The sequence below is a fragment of the Prionailurus bengalensis genome, chromosome A1, assembly GCF_016509475.1.
Source record: "Prionailurus bengalensis isolate Pbe53 chromosome A1, Fcat_Pben_1.1_paternal_pri, whole genome shotgun sequence".
NCBI classification, from domain to species: domain Eukaryota; kingdom Metazoa; phylum Chordata; class Mammalia; order Carnivora; family Felidae; genus Prionailurus; species Prionailurus bengalensis.
Window position 1 is genome coordinate 109,698,882 of NC_057343.1, and position 18,669 is coordinate 109,717,550.

Consider the following 18,669-nt stretch of genomic DNA (forward strand, 5'->3'; position numbering starts at 1 on the left):
AAATTTTTAAATAAGAAATTTCAATTTATAACAGCCAGTCATGAACACACATGATTTCTCTGTTCTCTGGGAGTCAAGGAGAGACTATGTGCCCTCACTTTCCAAAAAGGATACTGAAGCTTGGAAATGTAAGTGTTGAAACCATATCTAGAACCCGTGGTCAAGGTTTTGCCATTCAAGTATACACTACCCAGAGTCCACCTACACAGAGGAGATGCACAGGAAATAGTGAACTTGGTATAAGCTCACCCACCTTAAAAAATACTCAGAATAAGGCTCTTTAAGGCTTCTGGCAGGGACATTTTATTTTTTGGTTAAAGCCACATTGATAGAAATGCCATAAAAGCAAGTATGTAAACAAGGTATCAAAACTTTGGTTCACTAAAACACCTCACACCTAAAACATCTGAGGTACAAAGGCACCTTGCTAGGTGCTAGACAGCCTGACTCTGCTGTAGCCACTCTGACTCAAACTCTGTGGCCAGAGGTGGCACAGGCCAACCAGAAAGGTTGAGACCCAGGTCACCCAGAACCCTCCTCAGTCGGCTCTCCCTTTGGTCCAGACAAACATTCACTCCAACTAAGATCCAAGTGACAAGGCCTGGAACATACAAAGGTGTCTGTCATGTTGAACTTGAGGATGACATAGGCTGTGGGGCCAGGAAGGAGAAGGGCAGAAAACGAAGTCAGTCAACTTCTGTCGATCCACACGGCCTCAAGAATTCCTGTCCTCGTTCATGGAACCACTTATTGGAGACTGTGAACAGAAATAAAGTTATGTTAACAATCCTGTTGATTAGTTTAACATCCAAAATTAATGACTCCTTCATGATGACTCCAGGACTGGGGCCTGATAATCAAACATGAGTAAGACATGCTGTCATACTCGAGTTGTTCATGAGCTGGTAAGGAAGACCTATATGAAAAGATTAATTGTACAAATGTCTGCCAGTGATAAAAGATGGGTATGTGTATGCTGCCATGGAAACTGAGCCAAAGGCTATCCATCTAACCATGTGAGGGAAGAGGAGACCCAGGGCTGGGACATGAAGCTGAACAGGAGTTATCCAGGGCAGATGATGGACATAGCAGATGACTCCTATATCAAAGGGTCCAGGAAGGGGGTACAGCACAAGAAAAACATCAAGGCACGAATCACCTTGGTGTCAAGGACCCCAAGCAGCTTGGTATTACTGGGATGGAACTGAGATACAGAAGCTAAGGATGAGGAAGACCGTCAGGACTATGGGTGCCTGGACATCAACCTCAGGACCTGGGGGACACCAGATCCAATCTGTGTGCTGTGGGTAGCAGAGTAGCAGAGCTGGTGCTAACACTGCCTGTCACCTAGAGCTGTGTCCCAAATGCACCTAAAGCTGTGTCCTTAACACATACTACTGAAGTCAGAGAGCTTTTGAATTAAAGTACAAGATATACTTAGTTGAAAAAAAAGCAAATTGCCTATAAAGCTTAGAGTGATAAAGAGCAATCAACTACCCACCCCCTCTCTGCCAAACTCCACTTCTAGAGGACATTCAATTCCTTTAGTTGTTTCTTCTGATATTCTACCACTTACTTCTAAGTAGCATGCTTATAGTGCTATCTCTTGTCTTTCAATTTTGGAATTCTTTCATTCTATCCCTAAACCACATATATTTAGTGTCTTTTATCTTCCCAATAAAGTCACAAATTTTAATTAAATTAATATTCAGTGCCTACATTATGTCATATAAGTGTCACTTATACCTGAGCCACCTAGCAGTATATGCTGACATTTGTTGCACAACATTTTCTTTGCCCTTTTAGTTAGCAATTGCCCCATTTATTTTCTAACTGCCTAATTTTCTGCGAAACTACCACTAATATCCCCAACTTCTCCAGGACAATATAAACTCACGTTTTGCAATCACTTCCTGTCATCCTCACTCAAGCCTCCCTGGCTCACCACAACTATTTCCAGAACAAAGCTCAAAGCTCAAGCTTTAGCCTGTGGTCCCAGCCTTGAGCCTCATCTCCTGGCCCCTGTGCCACAGGCCTCCCCTTATGCAAATGACAAAGGTGGCTGGTCCCCACCACACCTATGATGCTGGTTTTAGCATTGGCCTTGCTTGCTTAGGACACTCCTTCCCCTCTGTTATTCCAGTTCTCCCCCACTGTTCCCTCACCCCTTGCCAGAGTCCATTCCTCTGGGGAGCCATCGTGGACCTACTATGCTTGTGCAGCTATTCTTCCTTGTGGCTTCCTCAGTTCTCTGGGCATCTCTGAGAGTATTCCCAACCAGCTGTCCTGACACATAACCAGCATTGTGGTTAGTTACATAGCTGGATGAGACAACCACTTAGCAGGGGAAAAAAAAAAAAAACCTCAAAAAGGAAGATAGCCTTGGCGTTGTAAAAATATGGCAGCAGGTATCTCCCAACTCAGAGTCTAAGGCTGACCATAAGAGCCCAGGCTGAGGCCACCAAACCACTCACCCCACTTGCAGCCCACAAGCACGGGACAGGCAGCATGTCTCGTACGATAGTCACCTTCCCCACTCCGCAGGAGGTTGTACCAGAATACAGCTGTGCCCTAGGAAAAAGAGACAGCCTGTCACACAACACCCACAGATACTGGGCTCAGTGACTTGACCCCAAATACCATAGACCCTCTCTGAGCAAAAACACCCTCACTTTCCTGCATACAAAGGGACAGGGCTCTGAGATTCCAGCAACAGACAAGCACCCCAGAAAGCATCCACCCTTCACGAGGGGGTGGATGCTTGATAACCCAACTTCCCCCCAAGGGACTTCCCTCCCTATCCATATCCCCAGATGGAAGCTGGGGCCCCAAGGTCAGAGTTCAGGCAAGAAGGGGCTAAGACCCCTCAGAGTAAGAGTCAAGCAGGCCAGGGAATGGAACTCAGAGGAGAAAGGAATAAGGTCTGAGCCGTGCTTCAACCTGTGACCCACAAGGACTAGAACTCACCTTCTTAGGCCAAATGGCAGCCCCCAGATCAGGAAAAACAGTGGCACCGCCAGCTTCCACATCACTCATCTGAGAACAGAAGGCATAGAGCTTGGCCTTTATACCCAAAGCTCTCAGAGCAACTGAGTCACAAAGGACACAAGCATGCAGATTACCCTTCTCTGAGCAGGAGTGGCACTGCTTGAAGGCTGTGCTCTACAGCCAGTCAGCCACCCAAGAAAGGCTCTCCCCATGCACTACCCCTCCCTAAACCCTGCTTTAACCTGTGTGGTTCATCAGGACAGCTCCATGCCAAGGGCTCTTGAGAGCTGTAGCCCTGCAGGAGACCCACATACTGGCCATCCTCAGATGGGAACAATCCCAGTCTGTACACGGAAAATGCCTGACTGACCTCCCCCACCTCCCATCCTTGTATCCCCTTCCAGCCCGGGCCATTCCTAAGGCACTTGTGCCCAGTGATCTGCCCTGACCCGGAGCTCCTTGCTGCTTCCAATACCATTGGTGGCCCCCACTGTGGGCTCTGTTTCTCTGGTTCTAGCAACACCCTCATCTTCCCAGAATGGCAGCCCTAAGGTCCAGCTAGGTGAGCAGGCAGAGTGAAGCTCTGCGGGCACTGCTTTCTCCCAGTGACACCTCAAACTAAATGGACCACAGGCTCCACGGTGGGGAGACTACACTTGGGCCCGCAAAGCATGCCTCAACTCATGCCCAAGGCACTACCTCTCTTTCATCTGGCTGGCTTCCTTCAAGTTTTTTTGTCTACAATGTATTAACAGGTGGAGTAAAAAAAATATTTCCACAGGATGGATGCCAGACAGACTAAAGAGCACTCAACAGACATATGGTAAACAAATAAGATGAAAACCTTTGATGGCTTCCCATAGTGCTGGGGATCAAATCCAGGCTCTTTTCTAGAAACCAAAGGCCCTGTCAGTCTCAGAAGCCATTCTCTCTCTCTAGCAACTCTCACCTCATGCACTGCCTCTGAGTCACAACAGCCTTCTTCCATTTTCCAACATCCCCAGCTCCTTCCCTCTTCCAGGTCTCCACACATTCACTCCTCTGCCAGGAAGCATGTTCCACCAACTAATTTCCACTCAACCTTCAAGTCTCCACAGACACATTACTCCCCAGTGAGGCTGTCTCTGAACCTCAGCTTTTTTAAGGCACTTATCACCATGGTAACTAAATAATTACTTCTATGTTTAAAGCAAGTCTCTCATATTAGACCATAAGCCCCACCAGAGGCCACACGTGTCCTGCTCACCAGCATGTTCACATGGCCATCCCCGGGACATAATAAACATACACAAACACTTAAATGAGATACCAAAGGAAAAGATGGACCTCGGTTTCTATGTCTAAGTTACTTGACAGTCTGTATGCCTCTTTAAAGTGGGCCAAGCATAGGGGAAAGCAAACTGTTCCTCACGTGACAGGTAAACCCAATGGCATGTGGCTGGAGCACAGGCAGCAGGTGGGAGGCAGGCCACTGAGTTCTGGGTAAACAAAGGCAGCTTTCATTTAAAAGCGTCTCATGGCAGGCTCCCCACTCTGCCACCAAGGAAAGAACACTCCAGGGCACTCACCTCAAAAGTTCTGACTAGCAGTGGGCCCATTAAAAAGGGTCAAGGACGTGAAAGTCATGGGTGTGTCTAAGCACACAGATGGGAACAAAGGTAAACTCTCTACTCCAGCCAAGAAGAGAGCTGAGGGCCAGAAGGGCTCAGCCATTAAGCAACGGCTGGTGATATCAGGCCTCACAGAAATGAATGTAAGATAGCACTCTGGACCCAGTTTCCCCTGAAGACCCATAAGCTGCATGCATCATACTCACATAGTTTAAGAACGTGGCCACACGGTTTCCCGTCCCTAAACGCTTGAAAGCATCTTGCTCATTTTTCTATAAAATTAAGTGAGAATGAACAGGTGGACCTGGCCCGAATACTTACATAGTTAAGAAACGTCGCTAACCTATTCCCCTCCGTTTTGAGGCCGCTGTCAAAAGGTCGCTGCAACAAACAACAACTTTCACACACGTTTGCAGATGATTCCACCCCCCACTCACAGGACCAGGGCCAAAAGGATCAAGGAAGGGCACTCAGCATGTATTCCATATATAGCCTGGACCATGGACCATCATTGCAAAGGAAACCCTGACTGGGGCACGGGGGAAGGGGGGCAGGAACAGCTTTCACTAAGACCTAGTGAGGTTCTATGCTTTACAATCATGGTAAAGTGACAGTTGGGGCAGGGGGAATACTCCCCACATCACAGGGAAACAGCCAGGCTGCACTGGGCTCCACAGGTCCCATGCTTCCAGATTTGGACTTCTCCAGTAACAAACAGGTGGTCCTGGTAAGGCAGGGGGGCCTGATGTAGAGGTTGAAGTGCTCCTAGAAGCTCCAGCTTTCTCTCACCAGCTGGAGCAGGGCCTCTGAAAGCACCCGTGGTCTGGGCCTTACCCTAGAGAAGTCAAAGTGTGGCTCGTATTGTCCTCCCATTCCATAATTAGCAACCTGTTGGGAAAGAACAGCGTTGGACCTTGTCAGCAGCATGAACGGTCCTGGAGCAGGCCCTCTCCCCAGGGATACTATCTCCCCCTAACAACTAAAACAACCTGAACCTCCAAGTGCAGCCTCTCTAACTATACCCTGCCAGCACTGGCAGAAAAAAAACTAAATGTGTCCACAGCTGTGTCCAACGGTCAGGCTGCAGCACAAATGTGCTTTCCCAACACAACAGGATAGGCCACTGGGAAGAAGCTCTGGGCTTTGGGGACACTCAGATGTCAGCAGACAGAGCTTTCCTTGAGGTAGGCTCTGGCCTGGGCCCTACTTGATTGCGAGATAAGAAGAAGGTAATCCAGAGGAAAGCCAACAAGAAACTCAAGACAGGGACTTTCTTTTTACGCTAGTTTGGGAGTGACTCAGTGCCTGACACTGCTCCTGCCCCCACTGTGTCACTGTGTACCAGTTGCTGTTCCTAGTCAAAGTGAGCAGGGCAAACGTACCTGACTCCCCTCTCTCAGCAGTTCCCTGTACAGAGTAGCTCTGTATCCAAGTGAAACAGCGAGACATGGGCAGCCAGCTGCAGTGTGGCCAATGACCGCTGCTCTACCATGGTGGCCCCTGTGGTAGTCTGGACCTGGACTAGGACCTGAGCCATCTTAGCTTCAGCAACTACCAGATGTCATTATAGCAAAACCTTGGAATGCAAATAACTTCTTCTGCAAGTGTTCCACAAGACGAGCAAACGTTTCTAATAAATTTCAACTTGATAACAAGTGATGTCTCGCGATATGAGCAGTACATGACACCCAATAATACATAATCACAAGTGAGCCAATGGTTCTTGAAATTCACTTTGATATACAAACGCTTTGGATTATAAGCATGTTTCTGGAATGAATTATGCTCACGAACCAAGGTTTTACTGTAATTAGATTATGAACTGTAAATACCTGACTGAACAGTTTATCACCACAATGTAAGTCCTAAGTCATAAACGTTTATTTTAGCCACAGTAGCCCGATTGATAGACAAAGTTCAAGAAGAAGCATATAATTTGTTATGGAAGCTGACAGATCAAGTGGTACCACCAATGTCCATCTGGGAGCATTTGGCTACTGTCTCTTACTGAAACCCTAAAAACCTCTAGGGCACAGCTATTAGTCTTTAGGAAGTTGGCATTTTCTGCATATCCTTTTTGGTGATTCCAAGAGTCAGATGTGAGATACTCCAAGATTGTCAATAATAGAGACCTACAGACACGCGGGAGAGAGGAGGTACTTTTCAAGAGAGGAAATCCTCCTACTGGAAAAGAAAATATGTATCAAATGTGAGGAAGGGCAGAATTTGGACAGCATCATTTTCAGTGTCCAAAGAAATAAAATTTGATAAACAATCAGAGGATGAAAATACGCTGTCATACGCTGCCTTGGCCTGCAAGATTCCTGTACCAGAAATACCGGGAAATCCTGTCAACAGTGCAAGGAGGCCTGGTTCAGCCAGTGGCCCAAAGGCTGAAGGTGCATGTAAGGAGGGAAGTGCTACAGTTGTTGATAAAATATTACAAACACTTTCTTTGGGTCTAGTTTAGCTGGGAACTTGAAAGAAAATTTTAAATATGACTGTGATTACTGTAGCTATGCACTCTGCAAAATTTGATCACTGCTTGCTGTTGGAACTGCAGTGTATGACTGCATTTTCCAATACTCCCCTTTGCTGGATAGGATGGCTTAAGCTTGCAGCTGAATAGAATGGAGTGAAAGAAGCTGCATTATTTTAACGGACTCATCTTTTTACAGTTCAATCATGGTGCTGATGCTATTGTGTCTACACAACTTAATACTATCCCCAAAGAGCAAGTGTCATGGGAGCTTCTGGATTTGCAATCAAATTCACCATCTGGGCAAACTCCAGGCCCAGACTCACAACTTTAATAACTAGCAACCGTACGTCAAAACTGATTCTTGGGGTGTCTAGGTGGCTCAGTCAATTGAGCGTCTGACTCTTGATTTCAGGTCAGGTCATGATCTCACTGTCTTGAGACTGAACCCCACATTGGGCTCTGTGCTGGGTGTGGAGGCTGGTTGAGATTCTCTCTCTCTTGCTCTCCCTCTGCCCCTCCTCTGCTCGTGCGTTTGCTATCTCTATAAAACAAACAAAAACTGATTCCTGTGAGGAGGTATTCATTTTAATCTTTAGATGTGTTGTTACAAAAGTATTAAGAGTCAGTCATTTGAAAGACATGGGTATTTATGATATTTAGGTCAGAGTGAAGACACACACAAAAATGGTCAGAAATTACTTTTCTAATAAGGCTGAGACATCAAGTCATAAGTGTCTTCAATCCTGCCAGTGTAGCATCTCTTCCACTATCAGACAAGCCTTCGTCTAATTCATAAGAAAGCCTCAATTGCCCTTTCTCCTCCAAAAGATCTACAGCAAACATCGACTACAAGTGACAGAGTATCAACAGGGAGCATAAGCATGAGCTCCTTTCCAGAAGCCCGTAATATTCTGAAGGACCAGGGACTAGAGACTTTTGCTGGTGCCGAGGCTCTAATGACACTTTAAATGGTCCATGTGGAATGAGCACTTAGAAGCAAGTGCTGAAACCCAAGTTGCTGTCCCCCAAGACCATGTAGGGTCAAAGCTTTCAACACTGCTGGCTGGCAAAGGAAATGCCAAGACAGCTCCTAGAAGAAGGCAAACAAAAACGGGGCCTCAGCCCCCGGGCAGCTGTGGTCTGGGTCTTCCAGAAGAGTCCCAACATCAAGAGTCCCTCCATAGGGAGTCCTGGCATTCAGATCCCAGTCATCAATTGAGCTACAACATGATGACAGGCCTGACAAGATGGAGCCAGGGTTGTGGCAGATAAGCTAGTCCAAGTACGAAGCTTCTGCCTTTTAGATTTCATGTGAGATAAGGTAGAGAGGGTGTAGCAGGGAAGCCAGCCAGGAGGGCACCATGAGCAGAGTCCCACCCACTCTTCTCAGCCCATTGGTTTAAAGCATGCAATCAGCCAATCAAGCAGAATGGCATCCTCGATGGGGGCAGTGAGAGTCCTAACACTGGCTCCAACAGTGGCAGATGTCTTAATGACAACAAATCTGCTCCACGAAGATATGGATCACAACAAAGCCAACAGGGATGCACCAAGTGCACTGAAAGTCCCTACCACTCTTAAAAAGGTGGAAGTAGGAGAAGTGATCAAAATCCTCCACCGATGTGCTTGTTTACAGAACTACATTAAAATTAAATTAAGCTTACAAACTCAACACTAGCTTGGGCTGAACTAAAGATTATATAAAACTTTCACAAGAATGAAAGGTAATCAGCAAGTTTTCAAAAACTGGTGGTGGGGTGGGGTTGGGGGGGGGGCGCCTGGGTGGCTCAGCTGGTTAAGCATCCAACTGATCATAATCTCACAGATCATGGGTTTGAGACCCACGTCGTGCTCTGTGCTGACAGCTCACAGCCTGGAGTCTGCTTCAGATTTTGTGTCTCCCTCTCTCTGCCCCTCTCCTGTCTGTGTGTATGCTCTCTCTTTCTCAAAAATAAATAAAAATAAAAAATAAAATAGACTAGAATAGACTAAAATAAAATAAAACAAAATTAGTGGATTTCAAACAAATCCATAAAGAAGACTTTCAAAATTGGTTTTCTGATTGGTGTCACAGCTATAGGAAAAAAAAAAAATCAGTGATTTGCTTGAGTGTATCCTGCAAAAGTTCAGAGAACCTTTTCCAAATGATCTTCAATATTCTAATGAAATCTATTGTTGATCAGATCCAAATGCTAAGCATCAAGATGAAAGGAGCAATCCTGAAATACAGAGAAACTCTAGCCATAAAGACAGACCCAGGGGACTCTTAAAAAATGCCAACAGGTCATCACTTTACAATAGTACCCAGAAGTTCCAATGTTCAGAAGGGAGGATGGCCAGAACTGATTTGAATTCAATATACTACAGAGAATACATTAATTAGGAGCTTTACTCAGCTTTCATGTGTCTTTACAGTCACCTTGGAAATAAAGGCAGGAAGCCAGGGTTCTACAGGGGGTACTTTGAAAAAAGCACTCCACTCTCACCAGCCTCTCCAGGCCTCTCACTTTTCCTACCAATGTATCTCAGGACACGTCACCTCCAAGTGCATGTGAATCATGTGCATCAGAACCAAGACCTTTGAAGGTATTTACAGCTCTCTTAGAAGTGTCCTTAAAACAACTCAGGATTTCAGCTTCCAAAGTCAAGAAGACACAACGGGCCTGCCATGCCCACCACTGATCCCTAGCTTCTACTACGATACTTGGATACAGAGAAGATAATCAACATTTGTTGAATGCTAACTGTTGGAATGACAGTAGGCATGCTTAATTCTGGCTTCCCTGTGTAAGGTCATTTCATATTCATATCGTTGTGCAGTCATACAGTTCATTGGGCAAGCCTCCCTAAGCCTGGTCATGGGCACCCTGGGAGACCATGTAGCCAGAAATACACACTTCCCAACCACAGGGTCACAGGGACCAGCCATACCTGAAGCAATTCTGCAGTCTTTACTGTTAGCCCTGTGATGTGCTGCATCCGACGATTCACTCGAGCCACAACAGGGTCATCATCCTCCTCCAGCCATGAGCTAAGTCAAAAGAGGGAGAAACAGGAAGGTTGGGAAGGCAGCTTAGGTGAGAGCCTTCACTCTGTCCCCAGAATCAGGGCCAGCACAGGGTGAGTATTGTAAGTAGGGATGGTGCCAGCAAGTAGGACAAGCCAAGCCAAGTAGAGACTAGGAAGCCCTGGAAAGAGGGCTTGAGCAGCCATCCCCCTCCCACCACCACTACCGCCATCACCTCTGCTAACCTTTTGGAAACCCTGTAGCTGGCCACAGTGAGAACGCCTGTCTTGGGGTCACGAACAGTGGCTCGTGCAAGCTGGAAGACAGGAAGAGAGGCACACTTATCCTTCTTTGTCTTGAGTGTTTTCCCAGAGAGACTGGGGCCAGACCCACCAGTCAGACCAGCGAGGGAGGAAGACTGTCAGGCAGTGGCCCTGGCCAAGGCAACGTGATCCTGCAAGCCAGGCAAGGTGGTAGTCTGAGGCCTCGACATTCCTACTCTGCTGCTGCCCCACTCGGTCATTGCCTAGCCCTGGGTGCTGCCCAGGTCTGTGCTGTCTGCAGAATTACACCTGTGGAGTATTCTTTATCCATTGCCTCATCTGCCTGGACAGACTGCTTTCTCACCAGGCCCACAAACTGCCCCTGACTGAACACCACCTGTGCTTGGCTGCTCCCACTGTATTCAGACAGTGTTACCATCCCAGAGCCTGAGGCCTTCTGAACCACAGCAGCTTCCTGTGCCAAGAAACCTATGCAAACACCCTCCTGCTGCACCAGCTCACACCGGACTCCCACTGCTGTGAAGAGGAAAGATAGGAAGCACAGTTTCTACTCACTTAGGGGCCTTACAAGGTCAGATGACAGAATCCAGAAAGGACTCTACGAGTTGAAATATGTGAACTAATGCCTGGAAGCCACCTACCTCCACATACACACTCATACATACACATACACAAATACCCCTAACCTACCTCATCTCCCCCTCAGTCTCCACAGACAGGTTCAATGATGCTCCCAAGAATCACCTGGCTGCCCAAAGTCAGCCCCACCATGCTTCAACTGTGGGCCGTCCTAATGACCTCACATGGGTAGGACCACAGACCCAGATACCCCCACCCCAACATCACTTCCCCTTAATTTCAATTAATACTTAATTAATACTTAATGAGTACCTACTATGTGCCTGGCACTACACTGGTGACCAAGATATCGCCCCTGCCCTCACACACCTCAATCAAGTGAAGAAGGCAAAAGACGAGCTGCCTAATTGGAGCACAACATGGTAAGAGCTGGGAGTGGGGTAAGCTTACAGTCTGTGGGAGCTTAGTCTATACAGTCAGGAATGGTCAGGGGAAGACCACCTAGCTGAGACTTGAAGGGTAAGCAGGAGTTAGCCAAGTAGGGGAATGTTACAGTAACAGGGAAGAAACAGCAATGCAGAGGCCCAGAGATGAATATGGGTGTGGCACCATGACTGTAGATTAGAAGTTAGATGTAAGAGATGAGAGTAGGCCAAAGAGGCAAGTGAGGACTGGGCCTGGAAGCAAGCTTGTGGCCAATGAGAAACAGGAAAGGCAGGTGAGGGACACTCACAATCTGAATGTGGACACCTCATGGAAAACTAGGGAAGGGCCAGAGTGGTAACAAGGAGGTCACTGAGGACGTCAAGGCAGAGGTCAGGCCAAGAGTTGATGGCAGAAGGGATGGATAAGTGTGACTGGACCAGAAGATTGGCCAGGAGATCACCGAACAGGGACACTGCTGCTGCAGCAAGTTCTGGCAACACGGCAGGGCACCCAGGACAGAGGGATTCCCTAAGCTCCCAACTATGATTCCTCCTGATAACAAGTGCAGCTGCAGCCAGACCCCACCCAAACATCTGAGCCTCGGTGCTCGCTGGACATCCACAATGAGGCTGTGGGCAGCTGTGTTCTGCTACAAGAGACAGACAGGGCTATTTTGAAAGCAGGCCAGGGACCCAAAAAAGCAGCTGCCAGGCATTCCCTGCAGACCAAGTTGAGTTCATGGTTCCTACTTCAAAGCCAGAATAGCATCTGTCCCTCACAGGCTCCGGAAAGGAGAGGTCAGCTTTTAATGGCCAACATGTCATGGCTTCTATTCAAAGACAAGTTTTCTCCCCACTACACCGCCCCTGCCACACACATGTATACACACACACCCATCGTGAATACACACACAGAAATGCTGCAGTGCCTTGGTCTGAAAGACAAGTGAGGAATGTCTCAGGAGGTCAGGGCATAACAAAGCCTCTCTTGCCCGGCAACGAGGAAAACAGTTTTCTTCCTTGGCCGACTCTGCAGCTGTCCCAGGGAGTGGAAAGGGAGGTCCTGGTCCCTGTTCTCCACACGCACTGGCTACACCATCCCTCAGCAACATCAACGGCTGATTCTGAGTGCTCGATGTCCCAGAACCTCAAGCCAAGGTCGCTTCAAATTGAGGTGCAGGGGCCAGGATAGGAACCTGTTTTCTGTCTCTCCACAAGTGTTGGGCTTCCTGGCCACTACCAGTCTATTAGGAGCACAGCAATACAGGATCTAACTAAATCCCTCCTTGTAATCACCAATGATAAGAGAACGGTGGAGACATAACACCAAATGGTTCTCTTTGAAAGACGTCAAACAGAAACAAGTCTTCTGTGAACTAGAAATATAAGAATAATTTTATAGCCTGATGACAAATGTACAAAAACCAACAGCCAACTGTATACTTAGTAGCGAAATACCATAGGAATCCCCAGGAAATTCAGGAACAAGACCAGGATGTATACTGTTAACAATGCTCATGGAGTTCTGAGCAGTTCCCAAGAAGATAAAAACAGAGGAACTATAATTACTGGGAAGGAGAAAACAAAATTTTCCGTATTTGCAGTTGATAACAGTGTCTGGGCAACGTAAGAGAATCAGCTAAAAACCCAAAGAAGAATGAGACAGTTGAGCAACCAGGTGCAAACTACACAGGTCTGTTTCCTCGTGGGTAAAATGAAAACAATGACATAATATGTTTAAGAGACGTGATAGTTAATATATGTTAAGCACTCAGAACAGGGCCTGCCATACTTAAGAACTCAGTAAACATTAGCTATTACTAAAAAATATATTTTTATGATCAGTACTTCAGCATATAATAAACTAACACTAGAGACCTAATTGAACAACATAACTAGTAAAAACCAGTGAGGCCTTCTGTCCTAGCACTTGGCTGTTCACAATGGTTCCTTCAGTTTTCTTCAGCATTGGACCAGGAACCCATAAGGTCAAATTGTGCAGTACCTCAGCACCCAGACAGCAGACTCATGCTGCATATCAGAACAGGCCAGCTGAATAAACAAAGAAATCACTCCATGGTACCAGGGATGAGGTGGCCAGGAAGGAAGTGCAGAGATACCTACTTTGGGTTTCGCGATCTCCTTGATCCTCTCGATTTCCTCATCAGACATGACATCATAGTACCTGACGATGTGCGGACTGTCCCACTCATCCTCTTCTTTGAAGGGGGCGATGAGAAGCTGTGGTGTTCTGTTGCCATGGTGATACCTACAGAAAAGCCTCTTCTGCCTCCGGGGAGTCTGGAGAGCACACAGAGTGAGAGGTCCTAAGCAAAGTGCGTCTTAAACCTCGGACCCAGGCTGGCTTGGTGCAGAGGCTGGTCTCACGTGTCGTGTCCAGCAGCTGCTCCCTTCTGCCCCACCAGAGAAGAAACAAGAGCCCTTCAGCTTGACTGAGAGAAATGATACCCCACAAATCATGTAATGTTTCTCCTCTTCCAAGAATTCCTCACGTCCACAAGTGCTGTGGCACAGGGTGATCCCTGACCCCTCTCACAGAGATATTAGAATTTCAGAAGGGCTGAGGCTGGGGAGAACCCATTCCAGGTGGAGGAGCCAGTGGGAGGTAAGCAGATATGGGCATGGAAAAGGCCCAGAGACCGCCTCACACCTGAGCCTCCTGGAGGAAGCAATGGAATCCCAAGGCTTTCAAAAGCCAGTGACACCTGAGACTAAGCTGTAGCTACTATTGTGTCTTTACTACACAGACCACAACTTCCCTTTGGGCCACATCCACACTCATGGTTTTCCTCAGAGCATGGGTCAAGCAGAAGCTGGGCATGCTGGGATGGGAAGGGGAGCTTGGTAATAACTTAGAGGATTGAAATTCTGCCTGTGGGGTGCCTGGGTGGCTCAACTGGTTAAGTGTCCAACTCTTGATTTCGGCTCAGGTCATGATCTCAGAGTTTGTGAGTTCGAGCCCCACATCAGGCTCTGGACTAACAGTGTGGAGCCTGCTTGGGATTCTCTCTCTCTCTCTCTCTCTCTCTCTCTCTCTCTCTCTGCCCTCCCTCACTCACACTGTCTCTCTCTCTCTCGCAAAATACATAAATAAAGTTCAAAAAAAGAAAGAAAGAAACTCTGCCTGGATCCTCAGGGGAGACAGTCTCACAATCCTACCTCAGAGAACACCCATAGGTCAGCCACAGCAGAGGCTACAAAGAACTGGGGAAGAAGTTGAGGAAACGGCCTACACACACAGGAACACCCTCCCCAAATGTGCTCGTCCAGAGCTGAAATCTAGGTCTACATATAGGACCCAGCCATGTTTTCTCACCAGTTTGACACCCTCCCCACGACAGAGACTCTCATAGATATCCCTCTCAGGCAGGTAGTCCACAGGCCTCTCATAGATGCTTTCCTGTGTTGCTAGCCCAGCTTCTGTCTGATTTGACAACACTTTTTCTCTTTCTTCCTCCAACAACTGTTCAAAGTACCGCAGATTCCCTCCAGCTCGTTCATGGCTCGGGTCTAGAAAGAGCAAAGAACAAGAAGGAAAAGGAAACCACAAACATCTGTTAGATCGCTTAGAGAAATTATCCTGTAAGTGGTTTTCTCTCCTGGCAGCTCACTTTGCATGCAGCATTCTGCTTTTCCACAGCACCTAACGAGGCTCATTGGTCAAAGTGGGGAAAACTGACACAGGCTCTCCCTGCTCCATCAGAGATGCGAAAGGAACAATAGACTGGGGGACACTTAGCCGGCCACACAAGGGGTCTCCTCTCAGGCCTCCCTGAAGGGCCCATGGGCACAGGTCTAGAGAAGGAGTACAGACTCTTGCTGCCTCCTCCCCACTTGGCTGAGTCATTTACACCCATGCCCTAGAGTACACCCATTACTAGTGACCGCATCACATGCTGATCACAACAAGAAGGCAGGCTGAAATACTGGCAAAAAGAACAGCCATGACAATGCCACAGCTTCATTTTGTGTGCCTCAATAACACAAAGGAGTACATTTGAGAGGATTACTGTGCCACAACATAGATGAGGAAACTGAGGTCCAAAGATATTAAAAGATTTAGGTTAAGGTTATGCAGAAAAGGAATCCAGGCATCCTGACTCCCGGTCCAAGGCCCTTACTAACATGAAAGGATCTATAAAGCTCTCTGCCCACATCAGTCTTACAGGACAATCATACGCTAGGGGGCATCAGACTCAAGGCTCATGAAAAACAGCAGCTGATCTATGAAATTCTCGACTGTGATAATTCCATATGTTAGTAAAGAGGTGGAACAGATAGATTTTAAAGACACACTGCTGGGGCGTATGGGTGGCTCAGTCAGTTGAGCATCCGACTTCGGCTCAGGTCATGATCTCATGGTTTGTGGGTTCGAGCCCCACGTCGGGCTCTGTGCTGTCAGCTCAGAGCCTGGAGCCTGCTTCAGATTCTGTGTCTCCCCCGCTCTCTGCCCCTCCCCCGCTTGCGCACACACTCTCTCTCTTTCTCTGTGTCTCTCTCAAAATGAATAAACATTTTTAAAAATTCAAATTTAAAAAGAAAAAGACACAGTGCTTCTGATCTCCTTCAATCCAACACCACAAGACATTCTAAACACCAATGCCATACCAAATCCCACCAGTTAGACCTCAGACCTCTAACTAATGGGGCAGGCCTCTGTCACTGCACAAACCCTCAAGTGCCTCTTGAGCTGTTCCTGACACTGTGAAGGCTCTCTATCCCGCAGAGCAGCAGAGGCACTGCAGCACTGGATTCCTATTTAAAAAGGGAGTGTGTAGGACGACAGGTCTGAGGGTATCCATCAGCAACTGGGCAAGGGCTAAGGCCAGAAATAAGGTGAGTAAAGAACTAGGTGGCAGCTGGAATAGGCCTGAAAGCAGTTAAGGCATTAGTCAATGGCCAGGTGACATGTGAGACTGGCTCAGTCCCAGGACAGTGGCCAGCAGAGTGACCAGTTCTCCTGCCACCTCCCCATCAGCTCTGACCTTCCCCTAGAACATCCTTACCAAGAGAAAGCAGGCGGCGGGTGAGCTCCAGGGCACGGTGTAGGTCACCCAACTGGAAAACAGCATAGCTCAGGTAGTCCAGCACCTGGGCCTTGGTTGTGGTGCCCTCCTCCCCAGCATCGAGTTGCTTCAGCACCTGCTCCATCCACAGGACCGTATGGTAATAGTCGCCTTCATTGTAGGCTGAGCGGCCCATCCCAAAGCAGTCATCCACACTCAGCACTGCCTGGTACTTGGTTCCTGCAGCAGGAGAGGCCAATGGTCAGTCTCCAAAGAGCCTCTGCGCTGGCAGAAAGATACCCACATTGAGGAAGCCTGGACGAGTGGAAGGTGGGGGGTGGGAGGGCATCATCCCAGCTGAGTTCCACCATGGCTTCAGACCATGCACTTCAAAGTGAGCACAGAGAGGCTGGTCCTGCCTCAAACTGGAGTTCACAGCCAATCTCCCAGCCGCAGACTCCCCTTCTCCCATGTGGGAAGGGGCCTTTGTTGTGGAGAAACCCAGGAAGCCCAGAAAGTAGTATTCAGAAGAGTATGAAGGTCCTGTGAGCCACAGAGGAGATATCTGTTGGGCAGCTGGCCAAATCAGACAGACTTGGAGGGAGAAAAATTAGGTGAATATAAAACAAAGAACTTATGTGGCAGCTAAAGCCACAGATGAGGATAATCACTTCCAGCAAGAGTATAGGGCAAGAGTAGGGAAGGTGGCTAAGGTCAGAACCCCACAGATCACCTGCAGAGAAAGGACAAAGAGTAACACTGAGAAGGACCTAAGAGGGAGTAGCACAAACAATGCCAGGAGTGCTGTGGGGCAGATGCCAAAGGAAGTCAAGAGCCAAGCCTGCAGTGTCAGCTTTGACCATTAGGTGGCGGGGACCTTGGTGAGCATCTATTCTACAGGTCCTGCCTGGGCTCAGCACTGTACAGTGACAATGAAGGTAGTTTCAAGTCAAGGACAAGATATGGTATGCCAGTACAGAAACATGTAGGATTTAGGGTGGGGGCAAAGTGGGAGGGACCATGAGTGAATTCCTCAGGGAATGATGAGAAAGCAGGTCTCAGGAAGAGGAAAGAAGAGCTGTGACCCTCCCTGGACAGTGAGGGAATCTCCGTTAACTCTCTTAACAACTTAGGCATGGGTGACATGGAAGAGCTGCCTCAGAGGGAGTTCTTTCTGCCTGATATCCAAGATGGGGCTCTGTCCAAAATAAAACCCCTGTTGCAATGGGTCAGGTACTTCAGAGACTGGGGTCTGTTTGCCCTGATGGCTCAGCAACAGACAACATGGGATAGGAAGGTGAGGAGGATAGGTGGAGTTAGTAGACAGGCCAGAGATGAAGGGGTTCCTTGAGCCCCTGGCCATCATCCTTGGGCCTGCACAGATCTTTGTCTCTGTAGGCCCAGGAACCAACAGTGATGGAGTCAGTATAACACAGCAGCTGAGCTAGATGGACAAAGCTGGGTCTATGTGGGCCTCACTATGGCAACCACCAGCTGTGTGACTATGAATAAGTTACTTAGCTTCTCTGACTCTCAGTCCCCTTACATCTAAAGTAAACACCATCAATTTTAGAGGACTTGAACAAGAATTCAACAAGATAATGCATAAAGATGTCTTCTATGATCCCCAGGATGCTGATAATCAGTAGCAACTATCAGCATGTCTCACAAATGCCAAGAATGTCAACAATAGCTCCCAGATACTCAGCATCCTCCCCAGAAGCCAATCAAAAGTCTACCTGCTAGAGAGTGCTCCCTGGAGAGTACCGGCTGACCTGAGTACTGAAGGGCAATCAGACATGAGACCCAGCAGATGTGGGTAAAGGTACTTCTGCAGAGGGTGTGGGATGGGCAAAGGAGCTGAGGGGTAGGTAGCTTAGTACAAATTTAATACGCAGTATGGACAAGGAACAGAGGGAGAGGGCTCCATGCAAGACTCAAAGATCACACATAGGTGGAATTTGGGTTTAGCAGTTAAAGTTAAGCTTTGTGATCAGGAACTGATATAAACAGATATGTGCTTGTGACTACATGGAGAGTGCTTTTAAGGAGTGACGTGACAGGTCAAAATGACATATTTCAATAATACAGTTGAGAAATAAGGCTCCATGAGGCTGGAGTCAGGGCCTCCAAGTAAAGAAGACATGATAAGAGAGGTAGAATCCACATACCTTGGTATTCTGACTTGGGCAGCCAGTGGATGGAGGTGCTTTTTGCTCAGGTAAGGAGTGAGGGAGGAGGAGAGGCATTTCAAAAGCAGATGAGGA

General features: G+C 47.7%; 1 protein-coding gene across 18 annotated transcripts in view; it reads right to left on the minus strand.

Annotated features, from left to right (window-relative positions):
• Nucleotides 1-279: 279 nt before the first annotated feature.
• P4HA2 (prolyl 4-hydroxylase subunit alpha 2) overlaps nucleotides 280-18,669 on the minus strand; it is a 35,563-nt gene continuing 17,173 nt past the window's right edge. For 7 of the 18 annotated variants that reach the window (XM_043587212.1, XM_043587221.1, XM_043587197.1 and 4 more), the window contains exons 7-16: nucleotides 16,403-16,642; nucleotides 14,713-14,906; nucleotides 13,500-13,676; nucleotides 10,333-10,403; nucleotides 10,012-10,111; nucleotides 5,433-5,486; nucleotides 4,920-4,979; nucleotides 2,968-3,036; nucleotides 2,475-2,571; nucleotides 280-757 (exon numbers count right to left, since the gene is read on the minus strand). In XM_043587212.1, coding sequence (XP_043443147.1) covers nucleotides 687-757; nucleotides 2,475-2,571; nucleotides 2,968-3,036; nucleotides 4,920-4,979; nucleotides 5,433-5,486; nucleotides 10,012-10,111; nucleotides 10,333-10,403; nucleotides 13,500-13,676; nucleotides 14,713-14,906; nucleotides 16,403-16,642 — 1,133 coding nt within the window. In that variant the 3' untranslated portion in view covers nucleotides 280-686. Of the gene's footprint in view, nucleotides 758-2,474; nucleotides 2,572-2,967; nucleotides 3,037-4,804; nucleotides 4,871-4,919; nucleotides 5,323-5,432; nucleotides 5,487-10,011; nucleotides 10,112-10,332; nucleotides 10,404-13,499; nucleotides 13,677-14,712; nucleotides 14,907-16,402; nucleotides 16,643-18,669 lie in introns of those variants that run through there. The other 11 variants (XM_043587173.1, XM_043587145.1, XM_043587164.1 and 8 more) reach the window with 5 other exon arrangements.